The following is a 21,413-nucleotide window of genomic DNA, read 5'->3' as shown; positions in this document are numbered from 1 at the left end:
TATTATTGTCACTGCTACATTTCTGTAATGCTACCAGAAATTATTTCCACTACTAATTAATTACCATTGAGCTCAAAGGTCCTATTAATAAATGGTTAACCAATGTGTATTTATGAAGACGATTTGTGAGACTGGTAAACTTATGATACGTACGATGGTCTTTACTTTCTACACGGTGCATTTCAAGTTCCTGTACCCATCCGTCGGTAAACTGTTCCTGGGCTTGTTGCAGTGACCTGAAGTTACTAAACTTCATGAGTGTATGCACTCACTCCAAGAACGTATAATTATAAATCTGAGCGTGGTGAAAGTTGGGCAGCACGCTAACGTATTTTGTCCCTCTGTGTGCTCGTAAGGGTCTAACCCTTTCACTGGTTTGATTTTTTTCCTCGTATCTTTTCTTTGACTTTTCATCAAGTCTGTCTTTGTACGGACCGGCATTGTTCTCCTTCGTTTTGTACATACCTTTTTGAGGGCAAAGAAAAAGCAAGAATTTATTGGAACCGAAGAATGAACGTTTTGCGGTGCTGCAAATGCTTGCATTTGATGCGGTACTTGGATTGTTTTGCCACGAGTTCACGGCATGCAATGCGCGAAAGTCACGTGGTCTGGCAATCTCTATATTGACACGATCACATCCGTGATGTGAATCTCCCTTTCCACTACATCCCAAAGGTGCTCTGTTAGATTGGGATCTGGTGACAATGGAGGCTGTTTAAATACAGAAAACTCATTGTCATGTTCAAATAAGCAGTTTAAGATGATTTAATAAGATGAACTTTGCTACATGGCCCACTATCCTGCTGAAAGCAACTATCAGAAGATGGGCACACAGATGTGCCAACCAGTGCGGTCTTCTGCTGCTGTAGACCATCTGCTTCAAGGTTCGACAACAACCGTGCCATGTTCTAAGTAAATCACCTTTCTTCCTCATTCTGATGCTTGGTTTCAACTTCAGCAGATCATCGTGGCCATGTCTACATGCCTAAATCTACTGAGCTGCTGCCATTTGATTAGCTGATTACATATTTGCCCTAATGAGCAGTTGTACCTAACAAAGTGGGTTGATATTAATGTGCATAGAGCACAGATAATTGATTAGTTTATTGATTAGTGAAGACAAGACACCAGGGCACCATGACTCTTGATTACACCATGAACAAACCACTCTCTGGTTAAGTGCTATTGGTAAAGCTACAGTATTCAAAATAATATAAAAATAATAAATTAAATAATCACTTTTACTACACATGTCTACCTACAGAAAAATAATAAGAGCAAAATTGCTGAGATGCAGTTTTAACTGAATTTTGTTTAATCTTAGATGCTCAGGTACTGCAAAATTACTACTGCAATTGTGTTGAATTTGTTCTTTGAATTTAAAAATGCTGTTTCTTAAAACCTCTGATCGTGACTGAGAACATTACAGAATGGAAGCATCTGCAGTGTTGACAATAAGTATGCAACCCTGGTTAAGTCAGTCCAGCTGTTGCTGAGGAGAAAGTAACAAAAATGTACCCACTAAAACAAAAATAATATATGTAGTAGGAAGTGTGCCCTATCCGGGGAGGATGTGGAGTTGCTGGTATTTGCCTATTGTTGTTTTGTTAAGCTGAAAAAAATATAATCACAACATAGTGCTTAATGGAAGGTTTTTAAACTCTATGGTAATGGAAAAAAATGAACATCATAAAAATGAGACAAATCGATTTAGTTGCAATAAATTATGATTTGAAACCCAGAAATGTGCCAGAGAATGACATACAAATTTAAATGAGTATGCTCTCTTGGTGACATACTGCAATCTCTGATGACGTTTGAATTTTAATAATGACAACTTATAATAACCTTTAAATCAGTGTTAGCTGAGCTTACAGGACTATATGCAGTCCTGTGAAACTAAGCAAACCCCATGCTTCAGTAGCTTGACAAACCACCTTTAGCAGCAATAACTTGAAGAAATTGCTTCTGTGTGACCTTATCAGTCTCTCACTTTGTTGCAGAGAAATTTTCTTCCCTCCCTTATTTACAGCATTGATTCAGTTTATTAAGATCTGCAGGCATTCTTTTATGCATAACTCTTTATTTAAGGTCATTCCACAGCATTTCAATTGGGTTGACTTCTAGAGTTTGACTGGAGCACTGTAACGTGCGAGTTTAATTTGTTTTTTTTGTTTGTTTTTTTAGATATATGCCCAGATCAAATGGTTAAAAAACAGGCCTTTTTCATCAGACTTCGACTACCTTGAATGACTAGTAATATTGTTTTTCACCAAAAGCGGCACTGTGCATTAGGGCCAGACAACCGTGGCCTGAGGTGTTCAAAAAAACTTGTTCAGTTTTTCTCTAATTGAACTGTCATAAACTTTATTCTGTCTCAATGTGACAGACTGGTGGCCTGTGTGCCTCCCCTCTCACTCTATGGCAGCTGGGATAGGCTCCAATTCAATTTTAATTATACAGCACCAAATCACAACAGTAGTCGCCTCAAGGCACTTTATAGTGTAAGGTAGACCTTACAATAATACATACAGAGAAAAAATCCAACAGCCCCCTATGAGCCAGCACTTTGGCGACAGTGGGAAGGAAAAATTCCCTTTAAACAGGAAGAAACCTCGAGCAGAACCAGGCTCAGGGAGGGGTGGCTGTGACCGGTTGGGCAGAGAAAAAGAAGACAGGATATGTGAGGTGAGGTGACGTGATGGTGGTGCTTAAACACAAGGCTGCAGCAATATTTCACGTCGAGAGATAACAATCCTCAGCACAAAGTGTCCTTTCTCCTTCATGTGCATTCAAAGGACAAAAAATATACACTTTCAAGGTTTGAAAAGTTCCAAAGTTTGGACCAAGGAGACAAATGATTTGAGTGAGAAATAGAGGAGGCCAACTTTGTCTACTGGGAACAACTATTATTGAACATAAGAGGTGGCCTCCAACACCAACTATCAGCTACTTGAAAGGCAGTCTTGAGATCACTTCCCAGGCATTTCAACCCCTACTCACACCTCGAACATGTGACCCTTAATATCTCACACAATGGCACAGTGAGGCAATGGCTTACAAAGGATTCACACCTTGATTCCTGTGACTGCAATGACCAATGGCTTAATTCACACCTTGGCTCATGTGACCCCTCACGATTCACATGATGACTGGGGAGTAAATAACTCTCAGGATCACCTCCAAAGAGGACAAAATTATAATGGATGAATTACTTGGAACTCCCCATCAGTTTTTGGAGCTGAGGAAGCCTCTCAGATTAGAAGTGAAATGTCTTCAAACATCTTGAAACATATTCAAGCATTTAGGACTAAAATGATCTGGATGACTAAGAACTTGCACAGACATACAACCAGGAGACTGTGACTCATGTTACATTTGGAAAGTTGAACCAGCCTTAAAATTTCTTTCACTCACTGTCTGGTTATGTTTAAGTATTCAAAGTTTTTTGGTTTAGTTAAGGCACTAAGAAATACAAGGTTACTGGTTACTTTAAACCTAAATGGTGAGAAATGATCCTATCAAGTGTGTGAAACTTTGACACTACAGGGGTCTTTTTCAAGCATGAGTCACACAGTAAACCTTGTAGTTATCTATGAAACACAGAAAAATAGCTTTTTGACAGAAGCCATATTTGACACCCTGTGGATGAAAACAGGCTGAATAAGCTTAGATTATTAGACTCCTGAAAGTAGCCACCATTTGCTTTTTTGACAGCGCTGCAAGCCCTTGGCCTTCTCTCGATGAGCTTCATGATGTAGTCACCTGTCAGGGTGCCTTGTCAGGGTTCATTTGTGGAATTTCTTGCCTTATTAATGGGGTTCGGACCATCAGTTGTGTTGTGCAGAAGTCAGGTTAGTACAGTAAAGAGTAAAGAGGAACGGCAGTCTATCATTACTTCAAGAACTTTGAATGTGTCCCCAAGTGCATTCACAAAAACCATCAAACACTACAACAAAACTGGCTCACATGAGGAAAGGAAGACCAAGAGTCACCTCTGCTACTGGCGATAAATTCATCCAAGTCATCAGCCTCGGAAATCGCAAGTTAGCAGCACCTCAGATAAATGCCACACAGCGTTCGGGTAGCAGACACATCTCCACATCAACTGTTCAGAGGACACTAATAATGCATGAATCAGGCCTTTATGGTCAAATAGCTGCAAAGAAACCACTACTAAGGGAAAGCAACAAGCAGAAGAGCTTTGTTGTTCCAAGAAACACAAGGAATGGACATTAGACCAGGGGGAAATCTGTGCTTTGGTCTGATGAGTCGAAATCTGAGATCTTTGGTTCCACCCACCGTGTCTTTGTGCGGTGCAGAAAAGGTGAATATTTATTTGTCAAACGGGACAATGACCCCAAACACACCTCTAGGCTGTGTAAGAGCTATTTGACCAAGAAGGAGAGTGATGGAGTGCTGCACCAAATGGCCTGGCCTCCACAGTCCTAAACCCAATCGAAATGGTTTGGGATTCTTCTTTAAAGAATCTAGCATATAAAACATGTTTTGAGCTATTTAACACTTTTACATAATTCCATACGTGTTCATTCATAGTTTGGATTATGTAAACAATATACAAAGTTCATTTAGCAAATAAAAGAAGAAAAAAAAGATACAAATTAAAGCTAATATATTTCATTATTATTTCACCTGTAGTGATTCAGTTACATATCGAAAAGGAGTGGGAAGAAGTACACACTTATTTAATCCCACTCTTTGCCATAAGTTATCAGTCTATATTTAATCAGCTTCCTTACTGATATAATCTGCAGTAATAATGACGAACATATTTCTAATATAATATAGACACCACATCATATCATTATGTTTTTGTGATCCTATAACTTTACCTCCACACCAATACCTCCAGTTTCAATGAGCATAAATAAAATTTCCTAAACAGAGACATTGACTGAATTTCAATAATTTCCTTTTCTTTATCACTCATGATGAAGATCATTTTGTTATAACTCTTTTTGAACTGCTTTTTGTTTGGACATTGCTTCAACTCCATACTCGAACTGCTCCATAGTTTTGATGCCTTCAGTGATAATCTACAATTTAAAGAGTTATGAAAATAAAATAAAAAAACATTAAATCAGAAGGTGTTTCCAAATGCTCGGCTGGTATTGTATATTGTAGGGTAGTGTTTTGTACATTTGCATAGCAAGCAAAAGCTCCCCAGTTTGATCCTGGAAGGGGACTGAAATCCCTTTGTTGCTGCGTCAGGAAGGGCATCCGGCAAGAGAACCCGGCCAAATTAAACATGTGGAGCTACCTCTTGGCTCTTGGTGAATAATGGAGCAGCAAAAACTAAACTTGATTTTCATTGTCATGGTGGCCTTCATTGTAAAATTCTAATTTTTTAGGGCCATTGAGAGAATATGTTTCTGCCCACTGATTTTAAGAGGCAGTGACAAACACCATTGACTTGGTGTAGTTCAATGAGGCAGAGGGCAAAGAAGAGACTTACTTGTAGAGGCTGTCGGGTTCCAGGCACTTGAAGACCACTGAATATAGCACAGAGTGGGGATGGTCTCCACTCCTCCTCCCAGCAACAACACAGGACGAACCCAAACCAGAAAACAGATCATCCATCAAGCTCAGGACCTCACCTTATAAAGAGATAACATTGGAAAGAAAGGGAAAACAATGAAAGCACGAATTGAAGTCTGAACCAAAGAAAGGTTCTTACAAAAAGGTCACTTTGGAAATGTTATTTGGCCTGTTTTACTATTAAATATTTTGAGGGGGGAAAAAATGAACAATTGCAAACGTATCTTTCAACATTGCATTTTATCTATTGTTCCATCTATTGCGAAACAATCCCACATGTTTTGGTTCCACCACATGTTTTAACATAAGAAAAACAACAGTGCAAAACACGAGCTTAGTCATGAATGGATTTCTACATTTAGGCATGGAGCTCTTGTAACTGTGCAATTTGAATGATGTTGTTTCACCTCTGCCTGCTCAAGCCGAGGCCATAACAAATGGGACTTTTTACTGTCAGGAACCCATTCACATTACATTACAGAACTGTAAAGAGAACAGGATTTCATACACATTTTGACTTATTGTACATGCTGCTATTACACTGGCACCTCCTTGAACACAGTGGTGTCTCAAAAACAGCTTACTTCACAAGCTGTGCAAGAAAAGCAATGCACAATTGTTCATTTAGACACAGGCATACACAACATCAGTTTCCAGTACTCATGGGGGTGATGGAAAAAAGGCGAGACCTGTCAAACTACTGTGGTTTAAAAGCTCTCAAATAGTTGGATTTTAAACTATTTCTACATGAGGTAAAGGGCAGCTTAATTTTAGCTTATGATACGTGTGCCAAATTATAAACACAGAGAGTCTGGCTGGTGGGGCACAAGGGGATGGTAAGAAAAGGTTGCAAGGAAGAGGAAAAAGAACTGCACGAATGAATGATTTGACCTTTTCACAGAAAGAGCTCTGTGTATAGGAGGTTGCCCCCAAACACATTCCAGCACTATTACAGGATTACTCCTCCAAAGGTCTTACCTTTCTAAACATCACTCTCAAACTGTGTTAATTTATATTGTTGTTAAAGTCCGCGTGAGGCTGAAAGTAAGTTTTGAATACTGGTATCAGTTTTGTTCAAAACAACATCTCAGGGATGTTGGTGGTATGTCCTGTAGCGCACAGTTCAAATAGAAATTAAACTTTATCTTTCACCTTAAGCAACTTTCAACAATAAAAAAACTCAAATAATACCAAATACCAAATCTGTTCCATCACAGAGTCTAAAAAAATAAAAAATAATACAAAAAACACAGCATGCACAAATGTTCAGTAAAAGAAAAAAAGAAAAAAAAGGTCAGGAGAGAACTAGTAAAGAGCGAGGCTGTACAAGAAAAAAGGCAGTGAGTTTTATGATTATGTTTTATGATTTTGGATGTGGTCGTGGAGAAGAATGATGTCGTCAGTGGATGTTTTGATGATCAGGGTAAATCAAAAAGTTGAAACGCCACTAAAGTATACTTCAGAAGTTTTTGGAGAAGTTGGGGAGATTTGTCATTTTTATTTTTATTATTATTATTCTGACTTGCAAAAATCAAGTGACAGGGCTACTGACAAACTGAGAGCTTAGTCTCTGACAAGTAAGTTATTGTTTGTTGCTAAGACAAAATTCTTGTTTTTTTTATTTGCTTGGTTTAAACGGCACTTTCAAAAACTTGACAGACAACAAAAGTATCTCTCTGAAGATTTGAAATAGCATATTCACACAAACCTTCTAGGACATGATTTTTGCATAAATTAAATAGTGACAAGTAAAAATAGATGAAAGGATTAAATGAAAGAGCTGTAGTAGATTACCCAGTAACTGCCATCAATTCATAACTCACTTATCTTGTATTACGTTAATTAATGATTTAGTAAGGTATTACTGGACATACGGTACAGAACGTATATTTAAGTAGCAGCATTTGGTATTAATTAGCTGATCAAAACGACAAATTATTATACAATTATCAATTCAAAGAGTCACCAAAGACCATAGTGGGTATTGCATAACTAATAAATATTTTAATTACTCTTACAACAAATTGTTAAACCAATGAACCTACCCTCTTTCCCTACTAATTTACAATACAATTTATGCAGCACAGCACAACACAACCTAGTCCTTTAGACTGATCCTTCATAGGAACACTGACAGTTCTGGCACCTTGAGAGTGGTGAGGAGTACTCTGAAATTTTGCTCACACCATGCAACTATAAAAAAGCAGAGCTAACAAAAATTGAAAGCATTCAGATTTTGTTCAGAATAATAAAGACAGATTACCGTGCCTGATCTCTATCTTGAAAGCAACTCTAAATTCCTTCTAACACGCTTTGAGCATCAGTAAGAGCAGAAACGTGCTATATAAATACCAGTCCCCTTACAAAAGAGTTGAAAAGAACTTAAAATACACATTTGTGTTTTAGAACTTGGCCTCACAATATCAACATAAGTTAGCATACTAGTTTTGAAACACAATTTTCTGGAGATCATTACCAAAATCTACAAGAAGAATAATTTGCTGCCATAACACATAGTGCAGGATTGGGGTCAAGCATGTGTACTTTGGTAACCCCTTGCATACCACCTTCTGTTTTAGAGAGTATGGAGAAGATGTGCATGTCTATTTTCATCTGGTATCACAGGAGAGGAAACGTGAGGAGGGTTTGTGTGTGTATGCATCCCTAGGAGTGGAGAATGGGCTGATTAACTGAATATGTTCACACGTGCAAAATGATGTATGACTCAACTGCTAAAGTGGAAGTTTTTTTTACAAGCTATTGGCACACATATTGGCGCACATGTTTGGCTGTGTCTATGCGTGTTTTTGATTTCTACTCAAGACTTTCAAATGCAATAGCTTAAAAGGGGATATCTTATAAGTGATTTCATATCAGAATTAGGTAAAGATAATCAAAATCCAATCCATTAACAATAGAATAAGAAATGTGAGCACACCCAGAAGCAGCATTTATTGTTATGAGGGTTCCTCATGGGTAGGCCTGTGGTCCGTCAACATTTCTGTCAATACCGAAGCCAAACAGCTCACAGCTGGCAAAAATTAAGGCCCCTGAAATTCTATTACGGTAAAAGCCATTTTGCGTGTTCTCCAGCTTACATGGCGATTAAAACCTCATGGTAAATGCCAGGTGACCTTTTTAGTAAGCAGAGAGAAGAACAAATAACAGCAAATCATGGGAAAGTGACGTCTTGGGCTGACTGACAGTGTACAAAAGAACCACTCTGATTCAAACACATCCTGGCCTTGTAACTATGATGTAGTTGCAAACAAGTCATGATAAGTTTATTTGTACAGACCGATATCATATACAATGTCTCAAAGAGCTTTGCTGCGCCACAACAGAAACAGTTCCTGACCCAGGCTGGCGCAAAGTCTCTGAAAAAAACAAAACAAAACAAGGAATACCCCTCTCAGAAAACTTTGGCACGTAACAACACAAAAAGGAGGAGGTAGGGAGGGCAAAAGAGGAAAAGAGAATCAAAGAGGTCCTTCCTTCACGGAAAGCATAAGTAACAGCAAGTGGAAGACACAATAACAAAAATAATTGCAGCACACAAAAACATAACTGTGGTATTATAAAGGAATAAATGTGTATGCAGAGAAAATCTACACATGTACTATGGACTTTATATTCACGTTTATGTGCATCTTCTGAACTTGGATGTGGAAATGTGTGCACATGTGGAACGGGACATGTGGGGGTTTTCTGTCTTTAAACCAAACTTGCCATTCTGTTATGGCAGACATAGCCTTTCACATACAGTTTCTAATTCATGCACAGTCTAACTGCTTTAGCCATTAGCTGTATTTGTCTTTCTGTATATGTTTTTATTTGAATGAGAATGTATATGCAAATCGTCAAGGTGAGCTGGTTTATGGATTAGATATGTTTAGATATTTTTTCTTCAAGGAGGAAATTTGAAAGTATCAGAAGAAGAAAAAATGTAATTGGAATTGATAAATGAACTTATTCACTTACATACAAGTGAGTAATAACACTAAAGCACTTTTTTATTAAACAAGTATAAGTAGTTGCTTCAAAGTGCTGAATTTGAATAGTATAGCTTTTCATTGCAAGGATATATTGGTGTAAGTAAGGTAGGGATTAATAAGGGTAGAAAATCAAAAATAATCTATCGAAGAGATAACAAAAATTTTAGGAATGTCCAAATCGCCCATCTGCTTCAGTCTTAAAAAAGGAAAAAAAAAAATCTGAACCGGCTAACTCAGCAACACTAAAACGTTTGAAAGACCACAGAAGACAACTAAAGTGCATGATGAGAGAATTATTTCCATGGTTAAGAAAAACAATTACACAACTAAGCCTTTATGAATGGAAATACAAATGGTTTACAACAAGGTGCAAACCACTGGTTACATGGATTCGACTTTGCCAAAAAACATCTAAAATGGTCTGCACAGTTCTGCAAAACGTTCTGGCCAGATGAAACCAAGATTAACTTGCACCAGATGGGAAGACAAAAGTATGAAGGAGAGAAACACTCATGATCTGAATCATACCGCATTATCTGTCAAACATGGTGCAGGGAATGTAATGGCGTGGCCATGAATGGCTCTCAGTGGAACTGGGTCACTCGTGTTTATTGATGATGTGGCTGCTGAGAGAACTATCAGGATAAATGCAAAATTGTACATAGCAAAACTGATCAGACAGCATTTCACAGTGTGAATGGATGATGACCCAAAGAATACTGCAAAAGTAACAGTATGGTTTGTGAGATAAAAAACTGAAAGGGACGCACAAACAAGCAGCAACTGAAGTTTGCTGCAAGGCGATACTAAGTATAAAAATGTCAGTAATTCTTCAAAAGTTAATATAATCATTCTTGTTAAACCCACTGAATTAAAGCTAAAGTTCTGCACCACTGTTACACATTGACTCTATGTCCAAAGGCAAAACTAGAAAAACTAGAAAAAACTGTCTTTGTCCTACAATCTGTTCTGCATATACCATAAGATTTAGGTGCCTAACTAACTAACTAACTAACTAACTAACTATATAAACTAAGTGTGACCTGCTCCAGCGTCTCCATATCTGGGTGCCACCACAATAACTGCACTCCAGTATTTAACTACTGCTTCAGGAGTCATCCAGCCCAACCAGCCTTCTTCACAACCAATGGTTGCCTTCTATGGCAGGCAGCTATGACCTTCTGACCACAGCTCCTAAATGAGCGTTTCTGCAACTGAGTCTTTGAAGATGGCCAACTCAGATGCTATGTCCCCCATCCCCCCATCTCCCCTGGGATGCAATTAACTGTTCAGTAACTGCAGGGTTTACCATTTCTGTCCAGCAGTCTTTCCTGCCATCTGATCCAACTCACCACTAGTTGTTCAGCTCTGCTAATCTCTTCAACCTTGTGTCCAATCACTGACCAATGGGCTAAGTGCTTTGGTAAAATTTAAACTTGTGCTCTGCTTTAGGTCAGGCCATTCCTACAAATGACCTCTCTTCCAGTACATTATCCAAGATCCCATCCAGAATCGCCTTGCCATCCAGAGCCTTGCTCTCTGTGACTCAGTCACGCAGAGGTGACCCTCTCACGCTCCAGTGCAAATTCCATGACTGCAGCACTCAGCCAGCCAGGGGCTTGTTAGTATCCCCACAAACTCCCCGGTTCCTCTCATTATATGTAAAATCTGGATAAGGATAGAGTCCAGCCCCTCTCAGCGGTTTGGTTCCAGAACCCTTGTATAGAGGTGAGCCCAAATAAAATTAGTTGGTACCACTCCACCTAACACACTACCTTTTAAAAAAATATTTTTAAACAGATAAAAAAAAAGCTGTTAGCAAGCTTGTCTTCCTGATCTGGCTCCAAGAACAGGTCCTGGTTTCCCTCACAGAGGAAGCTGCAGCATCTCAGATGCAATTCTTTTTTTTTCTTTTAATGAGGCTGGTGACGTTTCATTTTACTGGAATTGTTGCTCAATATGATTCATGTTTTCTACAATCACAGTGTTGCTTTGTCAAAGTGAATATAACCTGCACAACACACTATTCGCTGAAGCTTTTCTTCCTCATTTAAGTTATTTCTTGAAAGCATTGTCTGCTGAGATGACATATTGTTGCTGAGCAGGAACTAATCCTATGGACAAACTCAGTGGAATGCTTACATCTTGATAACACATTCATTTGCAAGAGTAAAAAGAGCATTACGTCAGAGCTTTACAGTTATCTGAAATTAATCAACTTCCCTCCAGCTAATAATAATTGAGTTTTCACCCAGGCCATAGTTTAATCAAAGATAAGATATCATATTTAAATGTAAAATAACATATGGGTATGAATGAAAGCATGAAGAAACAAGTTTAGCAGATGTAATGACAAAACCGATTAATTAATTATTTGATCCTCCTTTAGGATTAATTTAAATGTTTAATTGCACTGTCATCCTGCCTGCCATAGTTATACAGTTCTGTTAAAGGCAGCTCTTATAGGGAGAAGGTCAAATGAGGTTACAGCTAGATGACAAAGTGGCATGCAAACTGAAAATTGTTTCATGTACACAAGCCTTGACTTCCTACTGTTGAAAAAATTTGATCTGACTTGAGCTATTAAAGATATGCGATATCACGTGCTCTGGATGTTTATCAGATTCTTTATTTTTGTTTGTTTCCTTTTCAGAACGATGTGGCACACTGGCTATGACTACCCGTGAATTAAAATCTGTTAGGCAGTGACCTTACCTTACCTTTTCTACATAGCAAGAAATTGGCTCAGAAGGGGTTGCTTTCTTACAGACTAATGGCCTCGTAGGGCCATCTGTACCACGTCTGGTCATTTTTATTGCTTTTGGCTTTGCTTTGTCCTTTTGGCCCTCCTGCTGAATCTGAATTAAGACAAGAGGTGTCAGTACTGACAGGCTGTTTGGCTGTTGTGCTGCACTGTTTGAAGAATTGATTTGCAGTGCCATCTTTTACCTGACAAGGAGAATAGTGTGAACTCATGGCATTAACTAGTGCTGTTGTACAACACTGTGAGGAGACTTGTGTAGGGAGGCATTAAACTAAAACCACTTGTGTCAGCAAACACAGTGGCCAGCACGGTCATTGTGTTTCTGGACATTGACGCTTAGTGAGATTTGACTGAGTATACATAAAAAATGGAAATATTTTTAGAGTAGAGATGAATGAGAATTTTTAACTTTTTTTCCCTTTTTTTCCTTTTTATTCTCAAAAGGCAACACGGGCAATGGAACAAAAAGAGGGAATATTTTCTATTGTGAATGAAGCTTGATGTGTGAGCTTGATGTGTAAGTGTTTGAATGACCTATTTATAATTCTTCTAACTTTTTTTATAGCACATAAACTGCTTTGTATGTGTCCCTATACTGCTAAACGTACACAATGTATGGAATTAATAGGGAACAACAAAGTATACATAATAATTTTGATTTACTCCTCTGCACAATCACAACTAATATTCACACAAGCCACTAACATCCAATTTCCCAGATATAAATATCCCATGATGTCACTGGCATTGATCCAAGTCCAAGACTGAGTTATGTTACCATCAATACTTTGGCTTCCACAGGGGTTCCATTTATTTGTATCATCGCTTTAACAATTTATTTTCCATGATCAGTGTATCTTATTTTGTTTCATTAAGTTTGTCTCCCAATAGCAGCGTTTTTCTTTTTTTGAGATGTTCATCCCGCTCAGGTTCTTCACTTGTCTTAGTAGGACAGTCTTGTGCTATTAACAACCCTAACAGGAACTGTCTTGGTGTCTATTCAGGGTGGGGTGTGTTGGCTACGACAGTGATACATTTAATTGCAATTTTTTTGCTTTAAACGGACTTAATAAGTTGCCATTTCTTTTTTTTTTCCGGCTCTTGCGTCATGACACTCTCAGCTCTACTTCTAGCCATTTCATCTGCATAAGTTCGGTGTGTAGATTAAACATTGTTTATTGTTCCAGGTCATTGAGCTTTCCTTCCTTTAAGTAGTTATCTTGCCTTTCTCTTTAACGATAGTTTTTTGTTGCAAGATGGGAATCAAAACCATGATTCTCCTTCATGCTCCTCTTTCTCAGAATGTTAGCTTTCTACTGTGTCTCTTCCTATATAACACCATACAGTCCAACAAAAACAATTGCCCACCTAAATCAGCATTTCCCTCTAATTTTGTCAATATTGTGTCAATATTGAAATTACAACACTGATTTAAAAAAAACCTTTGTATAAAGAATATCTTACACGATTTTATAGTGTTTTATATCACATTTAGATAATGCATACTGTAAATGATGTCAGTTTACCTGTAAATTTACATGTAAATATAAACAGACTCAGGGCCTATAGCTTGACTTTATTTGGAGCACAAACACGATGGTAACCAAATTGTCCAGTCAGTGATTATAATAGCTGCGAAAAAATCTCAGCAGGCTTGCTTGTAGTCTTTCCTTGATAAGCATGGGTTTCTATTCAGAGTGCATATTTATTTCTACCATTTTGTGCCTGCATATGCCCCAAATTTGCAAAAACAACTAATCAATCCTAATTTAATGCATAAATGCATTTTAAAATTGATTTTTTCGTCGCCACCAAATTCAACAAAGATCAAGCCCAGGCACAAACTGTGTCAAACAGACAAATATCTCATTATAAATAATGGGGACAAAACAGGCTGCAACAAACAATGATGAATGAAAAGGAAGGAACTGAGAGGCAGCATCCTTATCTTGTCTTAGTAATAATTCCATAATTCCAGTGCACTTCCATTAGCGAGAGTTTGGGGACATTGAATGATTGTTGTAATTAATGAGAGATGGAGAGACCTGTGGCGAAGACAGAGAGACTAACAATATGTGTGTGAAGAGGCAAAATGGGAAAGGAAGCAAAAAGGGAAAGGGACTGCAGAAAGCCCTTGGCCCCCTGCCTGCAATCTGCAATCTGCTGATGGCGAAGCTCGTGACGAGGAGGTGCACAGCGTCCATTTTTAGCGATGAGGTCATCTTTAATTAACAAAACAAAGAGAGTCAGCTGTGTCACTCCAATCTGTTATCTGCAACCATGCTCAAGGACACCCTTTATCTCCATATAATTCAATCTCTTTGAATGAGGGCTTATCGACGCATTGGGGTGCATTCTTGGTCTCAACCAATGATGGAGCTGTCACATAAACAGGGGAGGGGGATACCACTAGCTCTGATCGCATAAAAAAGGGCGACATGAGGAAAGAGGATAGGTATGTAGAAGTACGAGACATGTGATAATAGATGTAAGCAAAGCCGTGGAGCATCCCTGTGTTATTTATCCCAATAAGCTGGCTGGTTAAGCTAGAAGGAGGAAACTGGAACTAAAATAAGGGCAAAGATCAAATGGCTAATCCATTTCTGAGTCCAACAGTGCCAGCGTGAGGTGACATCATTGCTGTGTAACCCTTAGTCCTGCTGCTGTCTGGTTTCTCTCTCCTCCAGCTTGTGCTCTGTCTTATTCTTTCCTCGTTGTCTTCTCTTTTTTTGTATCTGCGTCTCTCAGAGAGACTTTCCACATTTTCAGACAATCTCTTCTGTTTTTGTGTGCGCGTGTTCCTGTCAGTCCTGTAATTGTTCCAGTCTGCCATGCCCTCTGAGATTTTTTTTTTCATGCCACAAAATCAGGTGTCACACAGCAGTGACGCAACACACAGACTCACAGGTTTTTAATTAGCACCAAGTGTGTGTGCATTTGTGCGAGGGTTGCGGGAAGCACAGTGCTACGCTTATGAACGCGCTCACAAAAAAAGTGTCACATCAGCACAACTGTGATTTAAGGACAAGCGACTGAAATTAGCAGCTGAGAAGATAATGCAGGAATGGTACAAATGTGATGATGGAAACCAAACTGTCTGTGTTTAGCCAAAAAAAGAGGCACTAGTAAGATTTTTCTTTTCCCTTCTTTGTTTGTGCTTCACTTTTTTTTAAAGAACTCCCAGGGAGATCGACAAGAAACATAGCTGAGAAACAAGAACATCATATTGCAAATATGTCACTATTTATTCCCACCCTTTCAAAACACTGTCTTGCATCATTTTGCAAAAAAAAAAAAAAAAAAAAGTTTAGCAGGCTGAGTTTTGGGCTTTGGTGCCACATAGCTTAAATGAAACCAGGTCAGTTCCTTACCATCCTTATCCTTCTTAACAAATATCATAAAAGTATCACCTTAATTACTTTACCATTACTTCAGGCACAAGTTAAAATGGATGTGCCTTCAGTATAGAGTATACAGTATACTAATTCTCTGTCACTCTATCACTGTGTCAACGTTTGGTTGTATTAAAACTAGACTTTCTAGTGTTTTAATAGTTTATGCAAAATCTCTTACGATCTGTGATTATCTTATTTTTCACATCTGGTTTGACCCATTAGTGCTGTGCTGACTTCTTTGTGAACACTGCCTCTGCATTGGTGTGCCATCTAGAGGCTTGAGCCTGAGTCTGAAGTCAATGATTTAAACACATCCATTCCTGATCAGGAGAGTAAATAATATTTAGAGGGAGGAGGGCTATTCCCTATATTAGTTTACCCTTAGCCATATTATACTGACGGATTTTAATGGCGCTATCACCCCATATTCAGATGGAAGATTAAAACAGAAATAGTGTTTTAACCAAAACAAAAAGTGCCACTAATGTTCAGGGATTTCCTCAAATTTGATTCTGTTTCTAACAGATAATATGAGTAGTTAATTGCTTTCTGTGGCGGTCACCAGAGGTCACAGAGATATCCATTTTAATTTGACTGCCCATCAGGATCATTTTTCATGTTTAGAGGTTGCCCATTAAAACCTTTTTCTCTTTGTAACAGATGTTGTGCACAAGGCACACAAGTGTAGAATTCCCTGTTCCAGTCGTTATTAACTCCTCGCTTCACTTGCCTACATGCTATATTTTACAATAAGATAGACATTTTCTAACATAAGTTGCGTATCTGTAAGTTGTGACACAATTCTTTGGAAGCCCCTGAAGGAAAACATGGCTCACCGGTTGAGAGTTGACTTTACAAAGATGCTTTAACTGTCAATTTCCTTGAAATATAAATAACTGATAATTCAAAGGCACTCTTTCCACCATCTTGGCTTGTACCCCAGTCTGGCAGGGTGAAAGCGCGCTGCTGTAAAGACAAACGCTGGGCCAGATTTATAACACAAGACAAATCAAGAGCATCACTGCAAAATGAAGCGCTGCACTGTCCTTTCTTTTATCTTGTATGTTTTATTTTCATACTCATCAGAAGTGAAAATAATAACTGGAAAATTGTATTAACTGCAGAGCCCTATACTCCACAACAGTATTTTTTGATTCTGATTGGTGCATCACTGTGGATGCATTTTGCATGGCAGCGTCTCTGTCAACACACTGCAGATACACATTCTGGGGACGGGATTCCCCAGTAATCGCTCAGAACTATAAGAATTCTCTTTTGCATGCCAGTATAGTCTGACTGGAATAGGTAGTTGGAGCAAAAACAACACAATTTTTCAAATTACTTCTACAGCAATGTGTCACCTCTCAAGTTATTTAAACCACACGTTTCCCAACTTCTACTGTAGCAATATAAACTCTGGGTTCCAGCAATAGTGAAGTTCAAGCTTAAAAGGAACCTTTTTACTAACATTTCCCGTTTTACTATGTGCAAACTGGAGGCTTTTGAGAATAGCACAGAGGTATCTACTATGGACGTGATTGTATTTAAGCCCTTAGGGTTGCTAGTACAGCGTTGTCCACATAAACAACAAGATAAATGCACTAAGGGCTCATCTGCTATCCTTACTACTCATGATTTGTGAGGGACCAGGGTGAAGCCTTAAAAAAAAGTGACAAATTTTCAAAAAGTACTGATAAGTAGGATAAGCTAAGAAAATTGGTTCCTAATGGCTTGTACAGATGTGGTTAGAATGGCTAATGTTACAAAATAAATGCTTCTTGGAGGAAAAGGAGTGAACGGAGACAAATGGCAACAAATGATATATATAAAAAGTGCAAATAAACTCAGTTGTGGGCTGTTTCTCGGGCACGGATGAAAGTTTTAAGGTTGCAGGAAGACATGCTATTGACAGACTTCATACATCGCATTGTATTTTGTTACCTGCTTTTATTTTTAAGGCCTTTTTTGTTTATAACAGTTAGTACAACAGCCCTACCATATGTAAAAATAATATTGTCTTTTCCTGGATTCACGGCCAAATACAGTGCAAGTAGAGCAGGCTAAGAAAAAGAAATTAGGGAGAGGCATAGAAGTGGCATAAGAAACGAGAAGTCAGGGAGCTAACGTGGCTGGTTCTTACGCCACCGACCGTACTGATGGAGGGTTTATAACTGAATAAGGCACTTCCAAAGAACACACTCAAACTTTGACATGAAATTTCCAGTAAACACAGATCCCCTTTACCAATTATGAGGTAACTGAGGTGTAGAATCAATACGCATCACCAGGCAAGACGGAGTCACATCAGAAACATTTATGAATATTAGCTTGGAGGAAGAGAGCTTTCACTGTAAAGATTTTCAAGGACTTTATGATTGCATCTATTCATGCAGGAAGTTGTTAAGGATGAAAAACCTAAGCCAAAAGGGTGGCACATTACGTCATTCAAATCAGCTTATTTAACCCCAGCTTGTGGAAAAAAGCATTTGAAAAATAAAAGCGAGTCTTCCTCTTTAGCGATGACTGGAGCGATGACTGAATTTACTTTTTTCTTCTTCTTTTTTTCCCCCCCAAGTGTTATCCCCACACATTTCAGCTGAGGTGTGTGACTTACTCTGCTGATGTCTAACGGATAAATATGTGAGTGCAGCTTTAATTTGTATCATAAATCATGTAAAAGCAGGTTGCACGTGCCGGTTTCCAGTGGATAACATCGGCCCTCTCACAATCAGAGAAGCCAAATCTGTGGACTTATTTATGTCCTGTGACTGACCTGAACAATAGAGGGACACGGTCTTTTCTCCTGTCCTCGTCTAGACAGCAATAACATAGAAACATGGCTTTGTGAATCCAATAAAGACTCTATCCAAGTGTCTGCATCTTCACACTCTTTCTGTCTGCCATCTGTATGAGTGTGCATATGGCTGTGTGTGCTCTGGATGTGTGACTCATACTCAGCATGGCTGAGAGTCTGTTTGAAGCCGTCTATATTTCTTTTATGTCAGACGCCAGCCTGTAGCAGTGTTTCAGCTTTGAATGGATGCAGATGCATCCTCAAGTTCCATTAACCCTCTCAAGGCAGGCGTTGCAGATTTGCAACAGTTAAAAGCTAACAACCTGATTACCCCACATACATATTTTATGAGTTTGTTTTACTCAGAAGTACCACTGCAGGTATTCTTTTGTGCATTAGCAAGAAAAATTTAATTTGAGCCTGAGAGGGTTAATGCTGGCTTCGGCTATACCCCATCTCCTGGATGAAGGTACTGCTATTACTACTGATTAAGTAGGATGCGGTCATGCTCATCCCTCTCTACCATACATTGTTATTAGTGTTTTATCTAGCTTTTTGTTTCCAGTAATACTGAGAAACAACTGTTATTTGTATGTTTTATGTTTACATTTCTGAACACCATAGGTGTCCTGTAATTTATCATGGAAGAGCCAAATGCTTCAAAGAGCACTTTTATAATAAACTAGTCCCTTATTCAACATTCAAATATAAAAATACAAAAAGTCACATCTTCCATAATATTCCCTCTTTAACACATGAAAAGTGAATATCACCTCACACTGCTTTATAGTGCCAACTGTCATCCCTGACTTAAGCTTTGGATCAGGATTTTTCCCTAGAATGGTCAAACATGGTTTTACTGTAATTCAGCCGAATAATCCTAGAGTGTACCCACCCTAAGATGTTGGAGAAGCTTGACTACGAGCTCAGTGGTTCATATCGTCACACAGTCTCGGAAAATGTGAACGGGGAAAATGAAGGAGAAACACTTGTTTCCAAAAAACCACCAAGATGCCCTCAAGCAAAAGGTTTATCCCCCAAACTGCTGCTTGGCCAACAAAAGCTGGCCTTAGTGGCAGCTGCCATAAGGAAATCTGTCAATGTGCATTTGTCTGTGAAAGGCAGGAGGAGCTGAGAAAAAAATATAGCACTGAGGAATGGCTCGGCTTTAAAACATATTGCACTTTTTATACACAAGGTGAGTATTGTATAGTGCTCAGCTGGACGTTTTTTTAATTTCAGCTTTTGGTTTCACAATTTGTTTCCCAGTAAATGCTTCTGAAATTCTTCTTAAATAAATAAAGTCCAATAACTTCAAAATACATAAGTGTGAGAAAACAGCAGTTCTTGAAAAACATGCTCCTTTATTTGTTGAGCTCAGAGAACTGGATCTCTTGATTTTAAGAGGCAGCCTTTACAGTTAGGTCCATAACTATTTGCACAATGAAACCAATTTTGTAATTTTGCCTCTGTACACCATCACAGTGGGTTTTAAATCAAATTAATCAAGGTGTGATTGAAGTGCTGGATTTTAGCTTTAATTTAAGGGAATTGACAAATGTATTGCTTTAACTGTTTAGGAAGTTCAGCTATACAGTCCGTCAAATTTATAGGCTCCACGTGTAATTGGCCTAACATCATTTTAAATAAATCATTTGCAGTCAGTAACAGCAGGCAGTCTTGAACCCCTGGAAATCATCAAACGCTGCATCTCCTGTTTTGAGAAGATTCCAGAGATTTTCCACTGCAAAACTTGCTCTATTGGGTTGAGATCAGTTGACAGACTTAAGCAATGAAGAATATCACCAAACTTTGCATGGAGAAACTCTTGGCCTGCTTTAGCAGTACGCTTTGGGACGCTATCCATTTGCGCCATCTGATCAGTTTTGCAGAACGGGGCTGAATCTGAGCAGAGATTATTTCTCTCTACACTTCGCAATTCATCCTGCTACTTCTATCAGCAATCACGTCATTATTAAAAACCAGTGGCTTGGTTCCACCGTCTGCTATATATGCCCATGCCATAACAGCGCCTGCATCATGTTTGACAGATAATGTGATATGCTTCAGCTAATGAGCTGTTTCTATTTATTCTCCATACTTTTCTTTCCCGTCATTTTGTAACAAGTTAATCTTGATTTCATGTGTCCAAAGATTGTTTTAACCTTTTTTAAATATATACTTTTTTCCTCCCTGAACTTGGCAGGCTCAGTTAGAAAAGTCAAATCTGGTCTTTCTGCTTTTGAGTATAATCTGTGAATTGTACATTGTCGTAAACCCTCTGTATTTATTTCATTTCTCGATTGCAGACTTTGACATTGATGTCTTCTTGAGGGTTTTCTTGACTTTGCTAAAGTTGTGAAGATGTTTTTCTTAACCAAGGAAAGAATTATGCAATGATCCAATAGCTGTCTGCTGTGGTGATGCTGCAGAGCCAGCCAGCACATTGGATGTACTAGGCTGTTGATTTGGCCACTCCTAAAGTTCTCTGACAGGTTTTTTTCAGCCTAATGATGGTCTCCTTCACTTGGATTGACACGTCTTTATTAAGAGTTGTAGTGAAAAGCTACCAAATGCGAACTGAATGCTTGGAAATGACTCCATATCATTCATTTGCTTTTTTATGTAATAAAAAGAGAATGAGTCTCATTTGGCTGCTTTTTAATCATTTTCCAATAGTACATTCAATGTAAGTCCTAAAAAGTTGATGGGATACTTTTGTTAAACCCTGACCACACCACTGATTTATTTTAAATCCACTGTTTTGGTATACAAAGGCAAAAGTGGGTCATTAGAAGTGTCATATATATTAAGTAAACATATGGAGCATGTAAGTGCACTGCTTGTCACCAAACTCCCATTTTAACCCTTTAAGACATACCATAGAACCGAGCCATTTTTTGGAG

At 38.5% G+C, this 21,413-nt stretch overlaps 1 protein-coding gene across 1 annotated transcript in view; it reads right to left on the bottom strand.

The window, feature by feature from the left end:
• The window catches only part of astn2 (astrotactin 2), a 284,181-nt gene that overhangs the window by 26,957 nt on the left and 235,811 nt on the right, over nucleotides 1-21,413 (bottom strand). The window contains exon 20 of the mRNA XM_013909139.1: nucleotides 5,477-5,618. Coding sequence (XP_013764593.1) covers nucleotides 5,477-5,618 — 142 coding nt within the window. The remainder of the gene's footprint in view (nucleotides 1-5,476; nucleotides 5,619-21,413) is intronic.

This window comes from Pundamilia nyererei, unplaced genomic scaffold (genome assembly GCF_000239375.1).
Source record: "Pundamilia nyererei isolate P.nyererei 1_Seehausen unplaced genomic scaffold, PunNye1.0 scaffold00002, whole genome shotgun sequence".
Lineage (NCBI taxonomy): Eukaryota > Metazoa > Chordata > Actinopteri > Cichliformes > Cichlidae > Pundamilia > Pundamilia nyererei.
Note: the sequence above shows the minus strand (reverse complement) of the source record. Positions and strands in the feature narration are given on the sequence as shown.